The sequence below is a fragment of the Penicillium pulvis genome (genome assembly GCF_028828015.1).
Source record: "Penicillium pulvis strain IBT 33274 chromosome Unknown contig_3_segment0_segment0, whole genome shotgun sequence".
NCBI classification, from domain to species: Eukaryota; Fungi; Ascomycota; class Eurotiomycetes; order Eurotiales; family Aspergillaceae; genus Penicillium; species Penicillium pulvis.
In genome coordinates this window covers 854,496-869,424 of record NW_026643077.1, presented here as the reverse complement: position 1 = coordinate 869,424, position 14,929 = coordinate 854,496, and the positions used below count along the sequence as shown (strand labels likewise).

At 46.6% G+C, this 14,929-nt stretch overlaps 4 protein-coding genes across 4 annotated transcripts; 2 read left to right on the top strand and 2 right to left on the bottom strand.

The window, feature by feature from the left end:
- Positions 1–153: 153 nt before the first annotated feature.
- On the top strand, positions 154–927 carry N7503_006471 (inorganic pyrophosphatase; the record flags this gene model as incomplete). Its single annotated transcript, XM_057066018.1, has 3 exons — positions 154–336; positions 395–514; positions 580–927. 3 exons carry the CDS (start codon positions 154–156, stop codon positions 925–927), a joined length of 651 nt encoding a protein of 216 aa, XP_056921487.1.
- A 554-nt stretch (positions 928–1,481) lies between these two features.
- On the bottom strand, positions 1,482–3,027 carry N7503_006470 (cation diffusion facilitator family transporter; the record flags this gene model as incomplete). Its single annotated transcript, XM_057066017.1, has 4 exons — positions 1,482–1,564; positions 1,628–1,981; positions 2,043–2,463; positions 2,524–3,027. The coding sequence occupies 4 exons, from the start codon at positions 3,025–3,027 to the stop codon at positions 1,482–1,484; spliced, it is 1,362 nt and encodes a 453-aa protein (XP_056921486.1).
- A 4,292-nt stretch (positions 3,028–7,319) lies between these two features.
- Positions 7,320–7,718, bottom strand: N7503_006469 (uncharacterized protein; the record flags this gene model as incomplete). Its single annotated transcript, XM_057066016.1, has 1 exon — positions 7,320–7,718. The coding sequence occupies one exon, from the start codon at positions 7,716–7,718 to the stop codon at positions 7,320–7,322; it is 399 nt and encodes a 132-aa protein (XP_056921485.1).
- Positions 7,719–8,433: 715 nt separating this feature from the next.
- Positions 8,434–8,979, top strand: N7503_006468 (uncharacterized protein; the record flags this gene model as incomplete). The annotated part of the gene is made up of 1 exon (XM_057066015.1): positions 8,434–8,979. One exon carries the CDS (start codon positions 8,434–8,436, stop codon positions 8,977–8,979), a length of 546 nt encoding a protein of 181 aa, XP_056921484.1.
- Positions 8,980–14,929: the final 5,950 nt, after the last annotated feature.

Here is a 14,929-nt window from a genome sequence, read left to right as displayed (position 1 = left end):
CCCACCAAGCCATCTTGACAGATGGCTGATTTCATTTGTGACGTCACGTTTTAGTCTTCCCCTGACTCTCAAGTTCACCAGCTGAGCTCCCTTCAGCTATCTTCTTAACTCCGCACATCTCTGACCAATTTGGTTATACTATTAGCCTTGCATATGACTTCCAACATCACTATTGAGGAGACTTCGATCTCTCAACCAGGAGAGACACGCCTGTATTTTCAGCAAAATGGTCAAATGATCTCTCCTTGGCACGACATCCCCTTGTTCGCGGATCGAGAGTATGGAATTCTAAATATGGTTGTGGAGATTCCGCGAGAGACGAACGCAAAGATGGAGGTAAGTATTTGAGTATTCATTCTAGGATATCGAACTCTGCTAAGTCGCCGGTGGCCAGATCACGAAGGAAATTAGCCTCAACCCGATCAAGCAGGACATTATAAAAGGAAAGCCGCGAGAGCTCGCCGATGTACCTCCGTTCCGTGGCTATCCTTGCAACTACGGTGCCATTCCACAGGTGAATAAATTAGTTCCCGTTCCGTTGATTGCGTCATTCGAATCCTCTTTCTTATCAAGAAATAGACCTGGGAAGACCCCAATGCTATTGACTCTCACACCGGCGTCGCAGGAGACGATGACCCACTGGACGTTTGCGAAATTGGCAATCACGTTGCCAAATGTGGTGACATTAAGAAGGTGAACCCGCTAGGGGCTTTTGCTGTACTAGACGAAGGGGAAACAGATTGGAAAATCGTCGCCATCGATGTCAGCAATCCTCTTTCTGAGAAGATGACAGATATTGGAGACGTGGAAAAACACCTGCCTGGATATTTGGAGTCCCTGAAAACTTGGTATTGCAACTACAAGGTGTCGGATGGAAAGGAACCAAATACCATTGCGCTTGATGGGAAGCTTATGGATCGGCAGTAGGTAATACCCAGTGGCCTTGGGTGAATAAACTAACACGCAGTATAGATTTGCACTGAGTCTTATAGACGATTGCCATAAAGCATGGGGACCAAGGAGGGGCTTTCCCGATCAATGATCAAACAAGGTAATCGATCAGTCGTAACATTCTCAAATATATAAAAAATCCAAAACATAACAATATTTCCCTTTGCTCTCAATAAAACACCGCCGCAAGTTAATATACTTAAGAACTGAATAGCATTCTGGAAGCCAATTAAGCTGTGACATCACTCGTACGCTTATCCAATCTGTTCAATCTAGTGAATCAGTTCCAGTATTGATGCTACGTCTTAAAATATTCTCACATGGTACAGTAAATAATTTTATTTGATTACGCAAAGAGTTCTCGTATCATGCCATAATGTCGGCAGACCCAAGTGGGAATTTTAGGGTAAGAAATGTAGAATGAATCTCTAGACTCGCATGATTTTTTTTCGAAAGCATCGACCCAGCTCGGTATAATTAGAAGGTTATCCAATAATATACAACGATGGAGCCCATGTTTTCTGCACGGTTCATCCCGAGCGTGCGGCATGACCTCGGAGGCCAAGAGGACTGTAGTCGACTGTCACAAAGCTTCGATCTATTTCGGCCAGTCCTGTTGGATGTTTAGCGTGGAATTCTCTGATATATATATAGAATGAAAACTTGAGTTGATTACCTTCGAAGCAATATTGCATGGTTTGCGAAATATCATGTGCTTTAGCAAGCGAAGTGCTCTCATCCAGCGCAATTTCAACTTCGACCACAATACCATCGCCAACATGATAGGCCGTCATTGACTTGTATGCATCAACTACTGGAGAAAACCGCCACGCCAGATACATCAACTTTTTGTCCATTTGCGGTGAAACTGCTGCGCCGGTAAGCCTGACGATAGTTGAGAATGCTGTATTCGCCCAGTCGTATACGACGTAAAGCGACAGCAATGCTGCCCCTAAAGGATCCAAATACCAGATGCCACATTTAGATCCGATAAGAGGGAAAATGAGAGACGCCGTGTTGAAATACACATCTGTTTTGCAATCTTGATAACAGTCAACAAACAACCCTGCGGACTCTGAGACTCCATTTACCTTGAACTAATGTCTGCACCTGCGAGGACTTTACTTGCGAGTAGAAGATGCCGACCATGCCCTTGATGATGGCATTTCCTGCCATTGACCAGATTGCAACCAACGGCAATGGGAGAGTAACACGGCCCCCTGGCGAAAAAAGCCTCTTGACTGACTCCTGTAGGATTTGCAGAAATGAAATTATCATCAGGATGGAGAATACAAGGATTCCAAGAGGTTCCAGCCGACGTCGACCAACAGGAAACGCCGAATTCAAGGAACTCATTTTTTGCTTGGCGAGGCGGCTCGTTACCCAGATAATCATGGTGCACAAAAAGTCCAAAATTGAATCCGTCAGAGACGCGATCAATGAGAGCGAGCGCGTGGATGTCACTGCGACCACCTTTGCTATTAGAAGCAAGATGTTGGCGGACACATTCACCTGAGTCAAGTTTTTGAAATGTTAGCGCAGCAAATGGAAAACAAGGCACAAAGTGTTTACATTGAGAGCCCTTTGTGAAACACGACTGTTGTGATGTCGCTTGGACCGCTCTTCACTGGGAAGGAATGCTTCCAGATCATGGTCCACGGAATAGAGCGGTGCATTGCTATCGATGATTCCATCATGATCTGCGTCCGGATTTGTGCTATCAATTATGTCGTCTGCTAGTGACCACACCAAGCTATCAACTTCTGCCCAGTCGTTCAATTTTTGATTTTGAGCTTCGTAGTATGCCCGAACCTGAGTATTGCGAATTGACTTGAGCTCGTCGTCACTTTTGCGATATTGTTCGACGTTGAAATCCTTAACCCCAGCCAAAATTTTGCCCTTCAGCTCGTTGCGTCGTTGCTCTGCTTTGATGGCAGAGTCATTGTCCTTGAATCCATATCTTCCGGGGAACCATGTCTTGTTGAGACGTGTGGCATTGCTGTTTCCTCTTTTGCTCAATCCAGTGTTTAGCGGACTGCTGGGGTCTTGTACACTCCATTGACGGTGTCTGGTCATGGCGTGAGATCAGATTGAAAATGAAGGATTGGTGGGTGGTCATTGCTTCTAAAGATAAATTACCTGTCCGTAATGACAAGGCGGGCCTAGCGACGTCATCACCACTCGCATGTGAGCGCGCTTATTCATCTGACATCATACGGGTGAAAACATGGCCCCTACTTAGGGCGAAAAAGGATAATTCATTATCACGGTCAATCCCCAACCTAAACGTATGGTGCTATCGTTAACAACACCCATCCCTGCAAATTCCCGTTGGGATTCAAGGAGGAGAACCTGTTTCCCCCTTCAAAAAAAAAAAAAAAAAAACTTGAATCCATCATTTCTTTCTCGGAAGAACCGGAACTCCCGGAAATAACGGGAGACGCCTGACATTCGCATTCCAGAGTCCGGCCACTCCAACCGGACATTCTCTCCCAAGCTTTTCCAGGTAAGCACGTGACTTACCAAGCCCCGAGGCTCACTAAAGTGACTGGCGTTCCAGAGACACATCTTTTCCCTTTAGTGGATGTCGGCCTTCCGCCTTATCCGTCCTCTCCGGGCCGGTTTCGATTGTCCGTGGCGGTCTTACTGATGAGCTTAACTTCGAAGAAGCTCGAGCTCGGATAGTATAGAGTCATGGTTATATCATTCCTCGAGCAAGACTTTCAGCTCCAAAACAACATATATGCCCAAACGGATCAGCCACAATCCGTCGTATCTACAACTGCCGTGATCGAGCATATTTACTTCTCCTCTCTTATTATTTTGAAAAGAGTCCAGTAACCATGCCTCCCACTCATGCCCATATTAAGAAAAACCAAGGCCGACAAGGCCCAGTGGTAGCACGGTCTGAACCCCAGACGAAGAATGTCAGTCATGGCCAAGAGTACCTCACAATTTTGCACAAGCTGATAATCCTATGAAGGGGAATTCTGTATCTAAGGCCAAGCTTGCTGAGCATGTACGCGCGGAAAACTCTGGGCCGGAAAGCCGTCGATATGAAGACAATATAAACAGGACTGAACAGGTTCCCGATGGAGGCGCCCACGCAAGGGAGCATACTGGGGATAGATAGTTCCTGTTGGCAGGGCAAAGTTCAAACTATATCAAAGGATATATGCAGGGTATTTTCCATTCATTCGACTGGAAATGAAACCTGAACTGACGCGTTGTTCCCTTAACAGAACCTCATTCAAATGTGCCTCTGGGAGAGGCGGTTGGCCCAGACCAAGAGAGGGCCGCTCCAACGTATGAATTTCGTTTATGAAGGCACTGGATTATTTCTGCCGGGGAGATACAATAAAAAATTGTATTGTTCTCGAGGTATCAACAAAATTCATTTGTATGAAACATGAGGTAAAATGACCCCTTTGTATTTCATTCTGATCCTGCATTTTGGATATTAAGTCTGGCGGAATGAATATATGCGAAGCTTCGAAAGTCCATGCCATGCTACCTTAGTCTAACAGTAAGCTGGAGACGGGCCATTCCCAACCATCTCTGGATTGAAGCCGAATGAGAGCCGACAATCACACTGTTTCATCCTTCATATATGTAGCATTTGAAGAAACATCCCAAGCCCAATTTCAGAAGCTGCTGTTCTGGTTCTTCTTCCGATCAACAAGTTCGTTTAGCAAAATCGCCAATTTTCGCCAAACCTCGGGAGGTTCTTGACTGCCGTCAATATTCTTCCAGATTCCCGAGCTTCTGTAATAGTCAATCACCGGTGACCTTTGGGATTGGAAAATGTGCAGATGCTTTTCCAGAGTTTCAGGCTTGTTTTCTTTGCACCCCACAAGATGCTCTCCAGTGATATCATCTTTCATGTATTTTTTGGGGAGTTTAAACTTTTCATGGTAGGATCGTCCAGATAATAAATGAATGAGGCATCCCGATTCCCGGGATTTTAGCAACGCCTCATCAGCTGATAGCTCAATGACTACGTCCAATTTTTGTTGGCGTGCCTTGAGCATTCGATCAACATCTTCAGCCTCGGACAGACTTCGAGGTATTCCATCTCACATAAAGCTATTTGCAGTAGGTATCATTAGCCTACAGCGTCTGTGATAATAAAATGGCACCTTACCCGTTGGCGCAGTCCGGGTTATTCTCGATCGTGTGTCCAAGTAGACTGGCCATGACTTGAGCGGTGACCATACCTCCTTGCTCAATGATCTTTATCGAATCTTTACTTTCAGGTACTCGTTCCTTACCCGATCGCAATAAAATGCTTGAGGTCTATACGCTCGGCCTAATTAATGTACGGTCTTTATATGCCCTAAAACCACCCACCAGATGACAGAGACAAAATCGCTCACTGATTTTAGCCGCCTGGCTTGTTTTCCCTATAAAGATGACGGATTAATTGCTGTTTATATAGACTCGCTGAACCGGCGCTCATAATTGAGTTCTCTCACCTGAATAAGGGGGACCAATAATTGCAACGTTGAACTTGGCGTTCGAAACGTTCTTGCTAGGCGCCATTTCTCAATGCCTGACGTATGTCTGTTGATAACAAGAATTCAATAGAGTAGGGGGAAGCGAAATTATGGTTATTTCTATCTTCAAATAGATGTGTAAGTGTTGAAGAGGAACGTAGAGAGCATGTCCTCGTTGTTTTTAAACTCTTTATCCAGCCAAGAGACCGGGCCCCAATTTCAAATTTGATGACTTCATTTCTAAACAAGAAAAGCCTGATTCATGGCCAATACCCACCATTTCCGAAAAAGGCCAGGCAGCGATAATGCGGCCAATCTGGCTGTCATACATTTTACAATGATAGATAATTTTGCCAGCGTATTGGTTAATATTTGACTTTTTTTTCCTACATTCTCTCAATTTATCCTCAAGCTCAAAGTCTCCTTAAGAGACTCCTTAAGCCGCTATAAAAGCATCAGGTCTACTAAATTCCACGGAAAAAGAGCTTTTTCAATCCGACTTTCCGTTCTTTCCGGTTGATCCGCTCGCGTGTATATCTTTTTCACTTGATCCGGTTCCAAAGTCTTGTCTCTTAAGTAGTGAAGCTAGAACTGTAGGTTCTTAGCCTTTCTCCCTTAGCAGAACACTTATGAAGCACGAATCTTGTCGCCTTTTTACTGCAAGGGTCTTTTGGATTTACCGCAAGAAACTCTACTCCAAATATGCGACCAATTGGTTATACAAGGTGACATATATTCCTTAATAAGAACCTGCGTGAAGTTCCATCGAGTATTTCTTACACGTCTTTATAAGCACAATGTTGATCACTTCCATGGATCTGCTTTGCCATGGTGCGTTTCCGAAGAAAACTTCGTGGGTGTGAGAATATCTCTGGAGCAAGGCGCGAGAGTCAAATATTGTACGGCGGCTCTACCCACTCATTGGGATTTCGACGAGGATAACGGAGGAGTTTTACATATGGCGAGAAGCCTGAAAATGGCAAAGGTTTTTCTTGATCAAGGGGCTGATGTGAATGAGATGTCATATATTGGGAAAACTCCTTTGCATGTTGCTGTTGAAAAAGGTGATCTGGCAATGGCGACATTTTTGCTTAGCCGCGGAGCAGATGTTAATGCTCATGGTCACGAAAATCGTGGGCCATCATACTTCCATTCTACCCCACTCCAGTGTGCCTTGGAGCATGAGAACCATGAATTTCGGCCTGCTATGATAAAGCTCCTCATCGACCACGGGGCCCGCTTGGCGATAATTGACTACTATACGTCTTACTTTCCCTTGTCGCCGGGACCCGACGAAGGTATTGCAATATCCATATGTCGTGACGTCATACGTTGTTTGATAAAAATCACCTGACAATAATCTAACACACTCTGGACTCATCTGGATTCCACTTAGGACCAACACCGCTAACACGATATCGGCTGGCAACGAGACTATAGACAGGCTGAAGAAGAATTTAGGATAACTAAAAGCCAATGATGAACTGTCGTGCGGAGGCCCCAAGCCTGACTTCCACTAGGTTCTTCCCAATTCCCTGACAAATCGCGTAAGTGTACTACCTTGCAATACCATACATAGATCATGTTACAACGGGCCTCAAATCACAGCGGCCCGCCAAATTTATGATCTGCGCTAGGGTCTTGGCGGTGGGGCTAGAAGAGAAAGATTGAGTGTGTATCGGTCAAGGCGATTTCGAGAATGACTATGAGTTGAAGTACTGTTCTAAACGTATACGAATAAAACCAATGGTTCGCTGAACGTTGATTAATCATCCAACGTAGTTGACATGTAACGCGAAATGACCCCCCTGAATCCCACCGCTTCACAAAAACCATATAAACTCACAACTCCGTATATTCCCCAGAAAGGTTTTATATCTCTCGCGGAGGTGCTGTTTGGTCTGTTGGTGGGGTTTCCACGTTTCGAGACGCCACTTCAACCTCCAAGGTGTTGACGCGCTCTTCAAGCCTCCAAGCTCGCTGCTCAGCTGCTTGAAGACAACAAATCAGGTATTGCATATGGGCTTCAAGTTCGGCCTTCTCTTCTTTTTCTTTGTAGTTCATGCCAAGCAGCTTTGTGCATTCGGTGGAGATTTCATTGATGATTATCTCCGCTCTTGTTCTCGCATTTTTCACGCTCTGCTGTGCGGAATAAGGGCTTGTCGCACCCCATAGAAGTCTCGGGGTGTTTTGGATGGATGGCGCTGAACGATTATATGGTGAGGGGACGGCAGCCGAAAAGTGCACTGAATTTGTTCTCTTTGGAGGCATATTGATATTGGATTTAGAGCGTATGCTCTAAGCTTGCGAGTTGGAGGGGATACCGGGATTCACCACATTTATATACCCACAAAAAAAATGCATGATTGTATTGAGGCTTTTTTCGCCGAATTCTAGCAGATCATCTAGCAAAATGCTGGCCCCTGGGATGAACAGTGCAGTTCCCGGATCACGGTGGTTGGTTCCCAGAGAACATAAGGTCCCTGGGTCCTACAAGGGAATTCCTGGAGTATCGTGACAGATTTCCAGAGGCCGTCACTCAGGTTATGTCAGGGATATACATGAATCATACAGGACGAATGGAGATATGATCTGCGGGACCCCCACATGGTGTATATGGGTTCCCCTAAACGCGAGGAAGCTACCTTTCTTTTGCTTCCTCGCGCTACGTCTTGTATCTAGAATAGACAATAGCTTCCTCAATATTGATCATTCAACTACGCATACGTGAGATCCTCACAGGTTGTGAGAGCTCAGGATGGTTTCCCAGGGGATATTATTCTCCGTAAAAGGCCAGAAATTAGCCGCCATCCGGCTGCCGTCACCAGCCCATTGCACCTTCCCGTGATGCATTCAAGCAACCGGTGAGAAGGATTATAAATGCTTGTTCCATCGCAATGACCGATTACCTGTTCTTCACTATTGAGTTCGACACTTGCATTTCTCCTTTCATACAGTTTGAACACACACTTTCGACTTCCCGAAAATGGATCATCCTTCTTGGTTGTGGAACCCGCTGTTAATCCTTGAGATGGGCAGTGGGCCCTTCGAGCACGGGAATGCCTACTGTGGCATCACGCAAAAAGGCGACCAGCGCAAAAACGCTGTGAGAAAACAGGGTCTCAAAAGCGGTCGCCAGAAGCTAGACGCCCTCGCCGAGAGACCCTTCACAGTCTGCAATCTCCAGCTCAAATTGCGCGACATTACCGCAGAATTCCTCTACACGAGATGGCACCAGCTGCGCCAGGCCGATCTGGTCGGGCAGCGATGGTACGAAGCCGCGATTCGAAATCAGCCCCAGATGCGCCGGTCTCAACCCGCGAGTCGCCGCCCTCTAAGGCCAGTCAGATCAACAAGACACTCCGCCATCGATCCTGGAAGGCGGACTGAAAGGCGGAGTCAGTCGCGATCCTGCGCAATGGACGGCGTTGAATTCACTGGCCCATCCGTCTCGGTGCCTTCACAACTCGGTCCGTCATCCAGAGACCGACAGGTCACGCCAGCTATGCTTCGGGAGAACCAGGTGACCTAGTCGGTATCAGACGAGGCTCCCGCCGACTTAATGATTGCAAATAATCAGACGGGACCGCAGACTCTAAAGCTCAACCGTTTCACCTGCAGATCACCCCAAAGCTCCGATTCACGCCGCGAGCAATGCTACATCTGTCACGGAGAGGATGAGAACGAGCCGGTGACTCTGCATTTCGGAGGATGCAGGTTTGTGGCTCATTTGGACTATATAGAACTATGGCTTAGGACATGGCGGCCTGGAAATCATACTTATGCCCACAATGGTAAGCAACATCTAGCGCGATCAACCGATGCAGGCCGAACATCACTGACTGGAAAATAGTATATCCGATGGAGCTTTCGTTACGAAATATCAGCCACGAGGGGCTCATACACCAAGCGCCGCCAATACCGAACAGACGAACGCAGAAGAACACGATACTAGCGCTGTAACTACTGCAGCTGCGCCGCGTCCAGCGGCAGAAGGGGTGCGTCTTCCTAACCAATCTAACACGCCCGGTCCACGCCGGTCTACCCAATTAGCTAGGCGCTTAGGTCCTTCCGCTGAATCCTCAACGCCGTTCATTACAACTATCGAGTAGCCAATGACTCACTCGGGAGACTAATGGACTAAGTAGAAACGGACCGCGGATAAGACCGCCAGCGCCAGTGCACGGGGAGGGCGGGTCTAAAGCATTCACTATCTAATAGATTGGTTACGAATGTACAACCAATGAATGCGGAGACTTCTACTGTCATATAGTTTTTCTTCTTCTATAGTATTAAATTTGCCAACGGCGGTGACCATACGACCAATACTTTTCTAAGCGGGAACTAATAGCCGTACATTGGCAATTACATCTAGCGATCCAAGCTAACTGCTAGCCTGCTCTCGAGATCAACCTCTATGTCTCCAGAGCTGGTTCGAAATGATCCGTGGCCGGGGCTCGTGTGTCGCTCAGAGCAGCCTATGGGAGAGAGGACGATAATTAGTCAGCGGAAGATTCCGCGGTCACGGGATAGACTTACCGGCGGGGAGGGGGGAACTGTAGGCCGCGTTCTGCTCGGTCGGATTGGGGCGGCAGTCTGCCATGCTGGTTCGCTTGCTGTCCGTGAAGCATTAATATTCAGGCCATATATGTAGGGCGCCTTCTCTACCCCTTCAAAATCTGATGTGGTCACCGAAAATATCGGTGGGACTGCTCTGGCACAAAGAAATGCCCATTTTATAGCAAAGGCCACCGGTCGGTCATAGATCTTGGCTCACGGGCACTAGTTCTTCGCCCTTTTGTCTGGGCTAGGAAGCGGCCATCGCATTAACCGTTGAAGCCTGCGTGAACTAATAGCGAGTAAAAGGCTAGCTCTCTATAAGAAAGTTGAAGAACCCTCTTCACCACCCTCTCTTCACCACCCTCTCTTCACCACCCTCTCTTCACGGCTCGTACCTCACCACTCCTCACATTCTATTCCTCTAAATTCATTTCAGTTACTTGACGGAGGTCTTATTGTAGATAATCTAACCATAAATGCGCCCTCAAAAATGACAGCGGTGGCCGCTTCCAGCGTTGAAGCAACGCGGTGGAGAGTTTAGTTCGTCGCCTTGTGGGTCTAACTGGTGACCCACCGAGACCCGCATGGGTTTATCGACCAAAGCCGACATTAGGAAAATGCGGTTGTGGTGAACAATAAGTGACCGCCGTTGAAGTACCCACTAGAATTCTTATTATTATAAATTTATTTGAGGCCATCAGTGTGGCCAGAATCCAGCGCTTCAATTTACATTGTCATTGCTGGGGGTTTGGTGCGTGCGTAGAAGACGACGGCTTCAACGGACGGCTTTTAACGGCTTAACTGGTGTCTGGCTGAATGGTTAAGCCAACCATAGCGTACCACGGACCCCACTTTATCTATATCTGCCACCGCATATGCGGTATTATAACATAATGTTATGAGCTGGGACGCCCATGACGGCCGCTCAAACGGGACTAGACTATTTCCGAAGCGTGTAGGAATGCCTAAATTACGTGAATACTCGACACTCGGATCAAGTCCACAGTACAGCACGTGATGATAGCTGCTGCATTGAGTCTTTTTCTGTCGTAGCTTGGTCAGCTATGGGTGCTGACCAATGAAAAATCTGCGGGTCGGGATCCACCCTCCCCCCGCCCCCCAGGTTCAACCTTCAAAATAGGAATTCATTTAAAGCGGCCTTCTACCATGCCATTCCGTTCTTTAGCACGCGTTGTCACGCGTTTCTATGGGTTCTTCATGCTCTGACATGTTGCATTGGCTTGATGGATCACAAAAAACGATATGGCGTCAAAGTTAATTGTTGCTGTTGTGATATGAGGCTGGTGCAGATCAGGAACCAAGCAGAACCATCGAAATTAATCCCGAAGTATGTATACGAAGAACCAAGTTGATTGGAAATCAACTTGATCTTCTCGTTGTATATATAGCCTCATGTTTCCCTCTGAATAAATAATCAATCTTCCTTTGAACTACAACAGTTGCTGCAATGAGGAATCGTGGATGGGCGGCAACAGGTGAGCGGTATGTATATATATTGTGTGTATTTACAGTGAAGCATCTCTACAAAACCCTAATCAGGAACATCAGGAATGCAAGTGCGATTACACAGTGCACAAAATAGGATTGCCATATCGGGCCCTATCAAACTTAGCCCAATAAGTTCGCCATAGAAGAATCGAATCTCCAGAGTCAAAAATCAAGTATGGTTGTCTGAGCTTCGGGTGGCTGGAGAGCTCGACCACTGTAAGCCGATAAGGGGTTATTGGTGCAGCGGCCCAACTGATAACTGGTAACAACGTTTCTGCCGGCCCAATCCGGCCCTTTTTCAGGCGCCTGACAGCCCACCATGATCTCGCTGAGATAATTTGAGCGTCTGCTGTGTCACGATAGGCTATGTAGAACAATCTCTCGATCACCGCAGACCTTGAGAACAATACAATTCCTACTGTGTCTTCCCGGCCAAAGTATTCCGATGCCTTCATTAAACGAGTTTTGATCCGCTGGAGCGGCCCTAGCATTTTGGTCTAAGCCAACCGCCTCTCGCGGATAGGCACATTGAGTGAGGTTTCTGACGAGGCAATAACGCTTCAGTTCTGTTTAATTTTCTAGTCGAATGAAAAATGCTCGGTATGTCCTTGAACTATGCCCTGCCTACAGGAATATCTATCTCTACTATGCTCCCTTGCGCGGGCGTCTCCATCGAGATCTTGTTCAATCCTGTTTGTATTGTCTTCAAATCCACGGCTCTCCGGGCCAGGGTTTTCTGCTCGTGCATGCTCAGCAAGCTTGGCCTTAGATACAGAAAGTTCCTTCATAGAGTTATCAGTTTGTGCAAAACTGTGAGGCACTCTTAACATTGACTAACATTCTTCGTCTGCGGTTCAGACCGTGCTACGACTGGACCCTGTCGACCTTGGTTTTCTTTAATACGCGCATATGTAGGAGGCATGGTTGTTGGACTGTTTTTCAAATTGGCTGGGTGAGGATTTGTAAATATGCTCGATCACGGCAGTTGTAGACACATCGGATTGTGACTGATCAATTTGGGCATATATGTTGTTTTAGAGCTGAAAACCTTGCTCGAAGAATAATATCACCAAGACTACTCTCTATACTACACAAGCTTCTTCGAAGTGAAGATCATGCATTACATCACCAAACCGCAGTCCCGAGTAAGACCGTCATGGAAAATCAAAACCGGCCCTGACAGGACGGATAAGACGGACAAGACGGAAGGAAGACCTTTGTATACACTTCAGCCCTATTGCGGTGGGTTATCGTGGAACATGACGACTACCCTGACTATCCTTGCCAATTGAGGCCTTGGATACTTACCGCTTTAACGTACATGACACGGAGAGCGAAGACCATCTCCATCGACTGAAGCCCAAAATCTGTCAGCCCATCAAGGGAAAATGATTTGCTAAAGGCCTATTGAGTTGGCGGCCTGGGCGATGACGCAGTTCAACTATAGGGCCGTCGATGCTTGTACCATGTGTCTGTCTGACCAAGGAACAGTGTGAAATCAATTTACTATCTATCACCAGTGCAGATTGGTGAGATTGCGAAAAAAAGCAAGTTTCATCTCATTCCCGATGGACTACCACTTCTACACCAGGGATCGTGTTCAAATTTTCAAGCTCAGATTCACTTAAATCCCGTCCCCTGTTTTAGGTTGAGTCAGTAATTGGAACTGAAATGATTAAACGGCAAGGTAGCGCGCACGAGATGAATGTCGGAGGAGACGATGGAAAGGGAATTGGCGGTGTTGTATTTTCACCGCTCAGAATTCTTCGCTATGTTAGTATTCGTACTAACATTGCTTGGATAATACTCACTCCTGTACCAATTCTATAGCATCTTCGTATGCAGATTGATCATTGAAGTACACGGTGACTTTCTGTTGTATTCAATAGTCATTACTCGCAGATAAAGCACTATAAGGCACTTACCGGCATTATGAAGATCGTAGTTAGGGACCAGTTAAATAAATGCTGTGGAGGAGAGAAAAATGTTCAGGCAAAACTTGAGCTCTTATATGGGAACCGAATGACATCAGAGGTTTGGCTCGACTACCTAGAAATGTCGATTCCGTGTCAACACCTGAGGACCTACGGGGGCCAGCTAATTGAGATCGACGTCTTGATACGTTGCACGTGCGCGTGATTTCAGCGCAGAAGCAAAGATGTTTGAATAACGTGGATTGTCAGCCCCACCCAGCACCGTCACTCCCGTTGGCAGCACAGTGGCAAAACGCTTGATAGTGATCCATTCCACTGGCAAACGGATATTATGGACATTCGACTTTGCTCGTTTGCCCGCAAATATGTTCTCTGAGCGCTAACGTTGATTACCAGGACTTCCATTTCTCGGCAGTTTCGGAATGGTCAAAGGCAGCGAGCCCGGCACGGGCGGGCCGGTGTGGAGAGACTCTGACATTGAGATGACATCGTCCATTGTAACTCATGGGTGCAGGCCAGATCTGCGCCTTGTTTCATCATTGCTCACCGATTTTGACTGGAGCGGCAAAGTTGGGATGTAGCTGAGAATTTCAGTATCTGCACTGACCAGACCATACTGTAGCGCTTTCATATAGAATGGGTCGCTAAATGCCAGCTGTCGACAAGACTGCTGAAATCCTCCAGTTGAACTTGAACCCCAATCGTTTATTCCTAACAATGTGCACATTCGCTTCAAGATCTAGTTCACGTGCGCTCGGTGAATCCATTTCAAGACTTTGTAAGATTCAGCAGCTCTATTTTCATCCAAACTAGAACTGTCGACCTGTACCCCAGCCCCCCGTTTAGTTTCCAGTGTCAAGATGTTCCATTATATCCATCTTGGGGTTTTCACCTCGCATAACAAGATGTATAGTGGATTCCAATAAGAATCGTGCCCTGATGATAAATCTGCACTTTTATCTAGCGCTGTCGTTTTCGTGCGAAACCAATCAGGCAGAATCATGCAGGAATGGGAGCGGAATCACACTCATCTAGTTATGGAAATGTGAAACTCCATTTGTTCTTAAATTAAATAGCGTTTTCAAGCAGTTCTGATCTGATCGAGGCAGCTAAGAAAGGTAATCCGCTAGTAATATAGGTCCACCAGAAGGCCAAGGGCGAATCAAGGGTCCAAGGGAGGCATGTCATGCATTGAGTAGGCTCGGCCAAATTCCACTGTCGCAACTACCGCTGAGGAAATCGGTCTTTAACCTCAATCAGATACTAGATGTATGAAGCCATCCCTACAGTCACTTTATGGCAGCCAGCTTGTTGAACTTATTTGTGAATTTGCTTCGTCAAAGAAACCTTCGTATTCGCTTTCCGAATATTGATTGATTCCGGAACGCTCGGTCCGGCGGTGGGAAGGAATTATCATTTGTCCACATCATAGAAGAAAGAAGGGTAGTCGACGAGCATCCAATTATGGCCATCGCTACT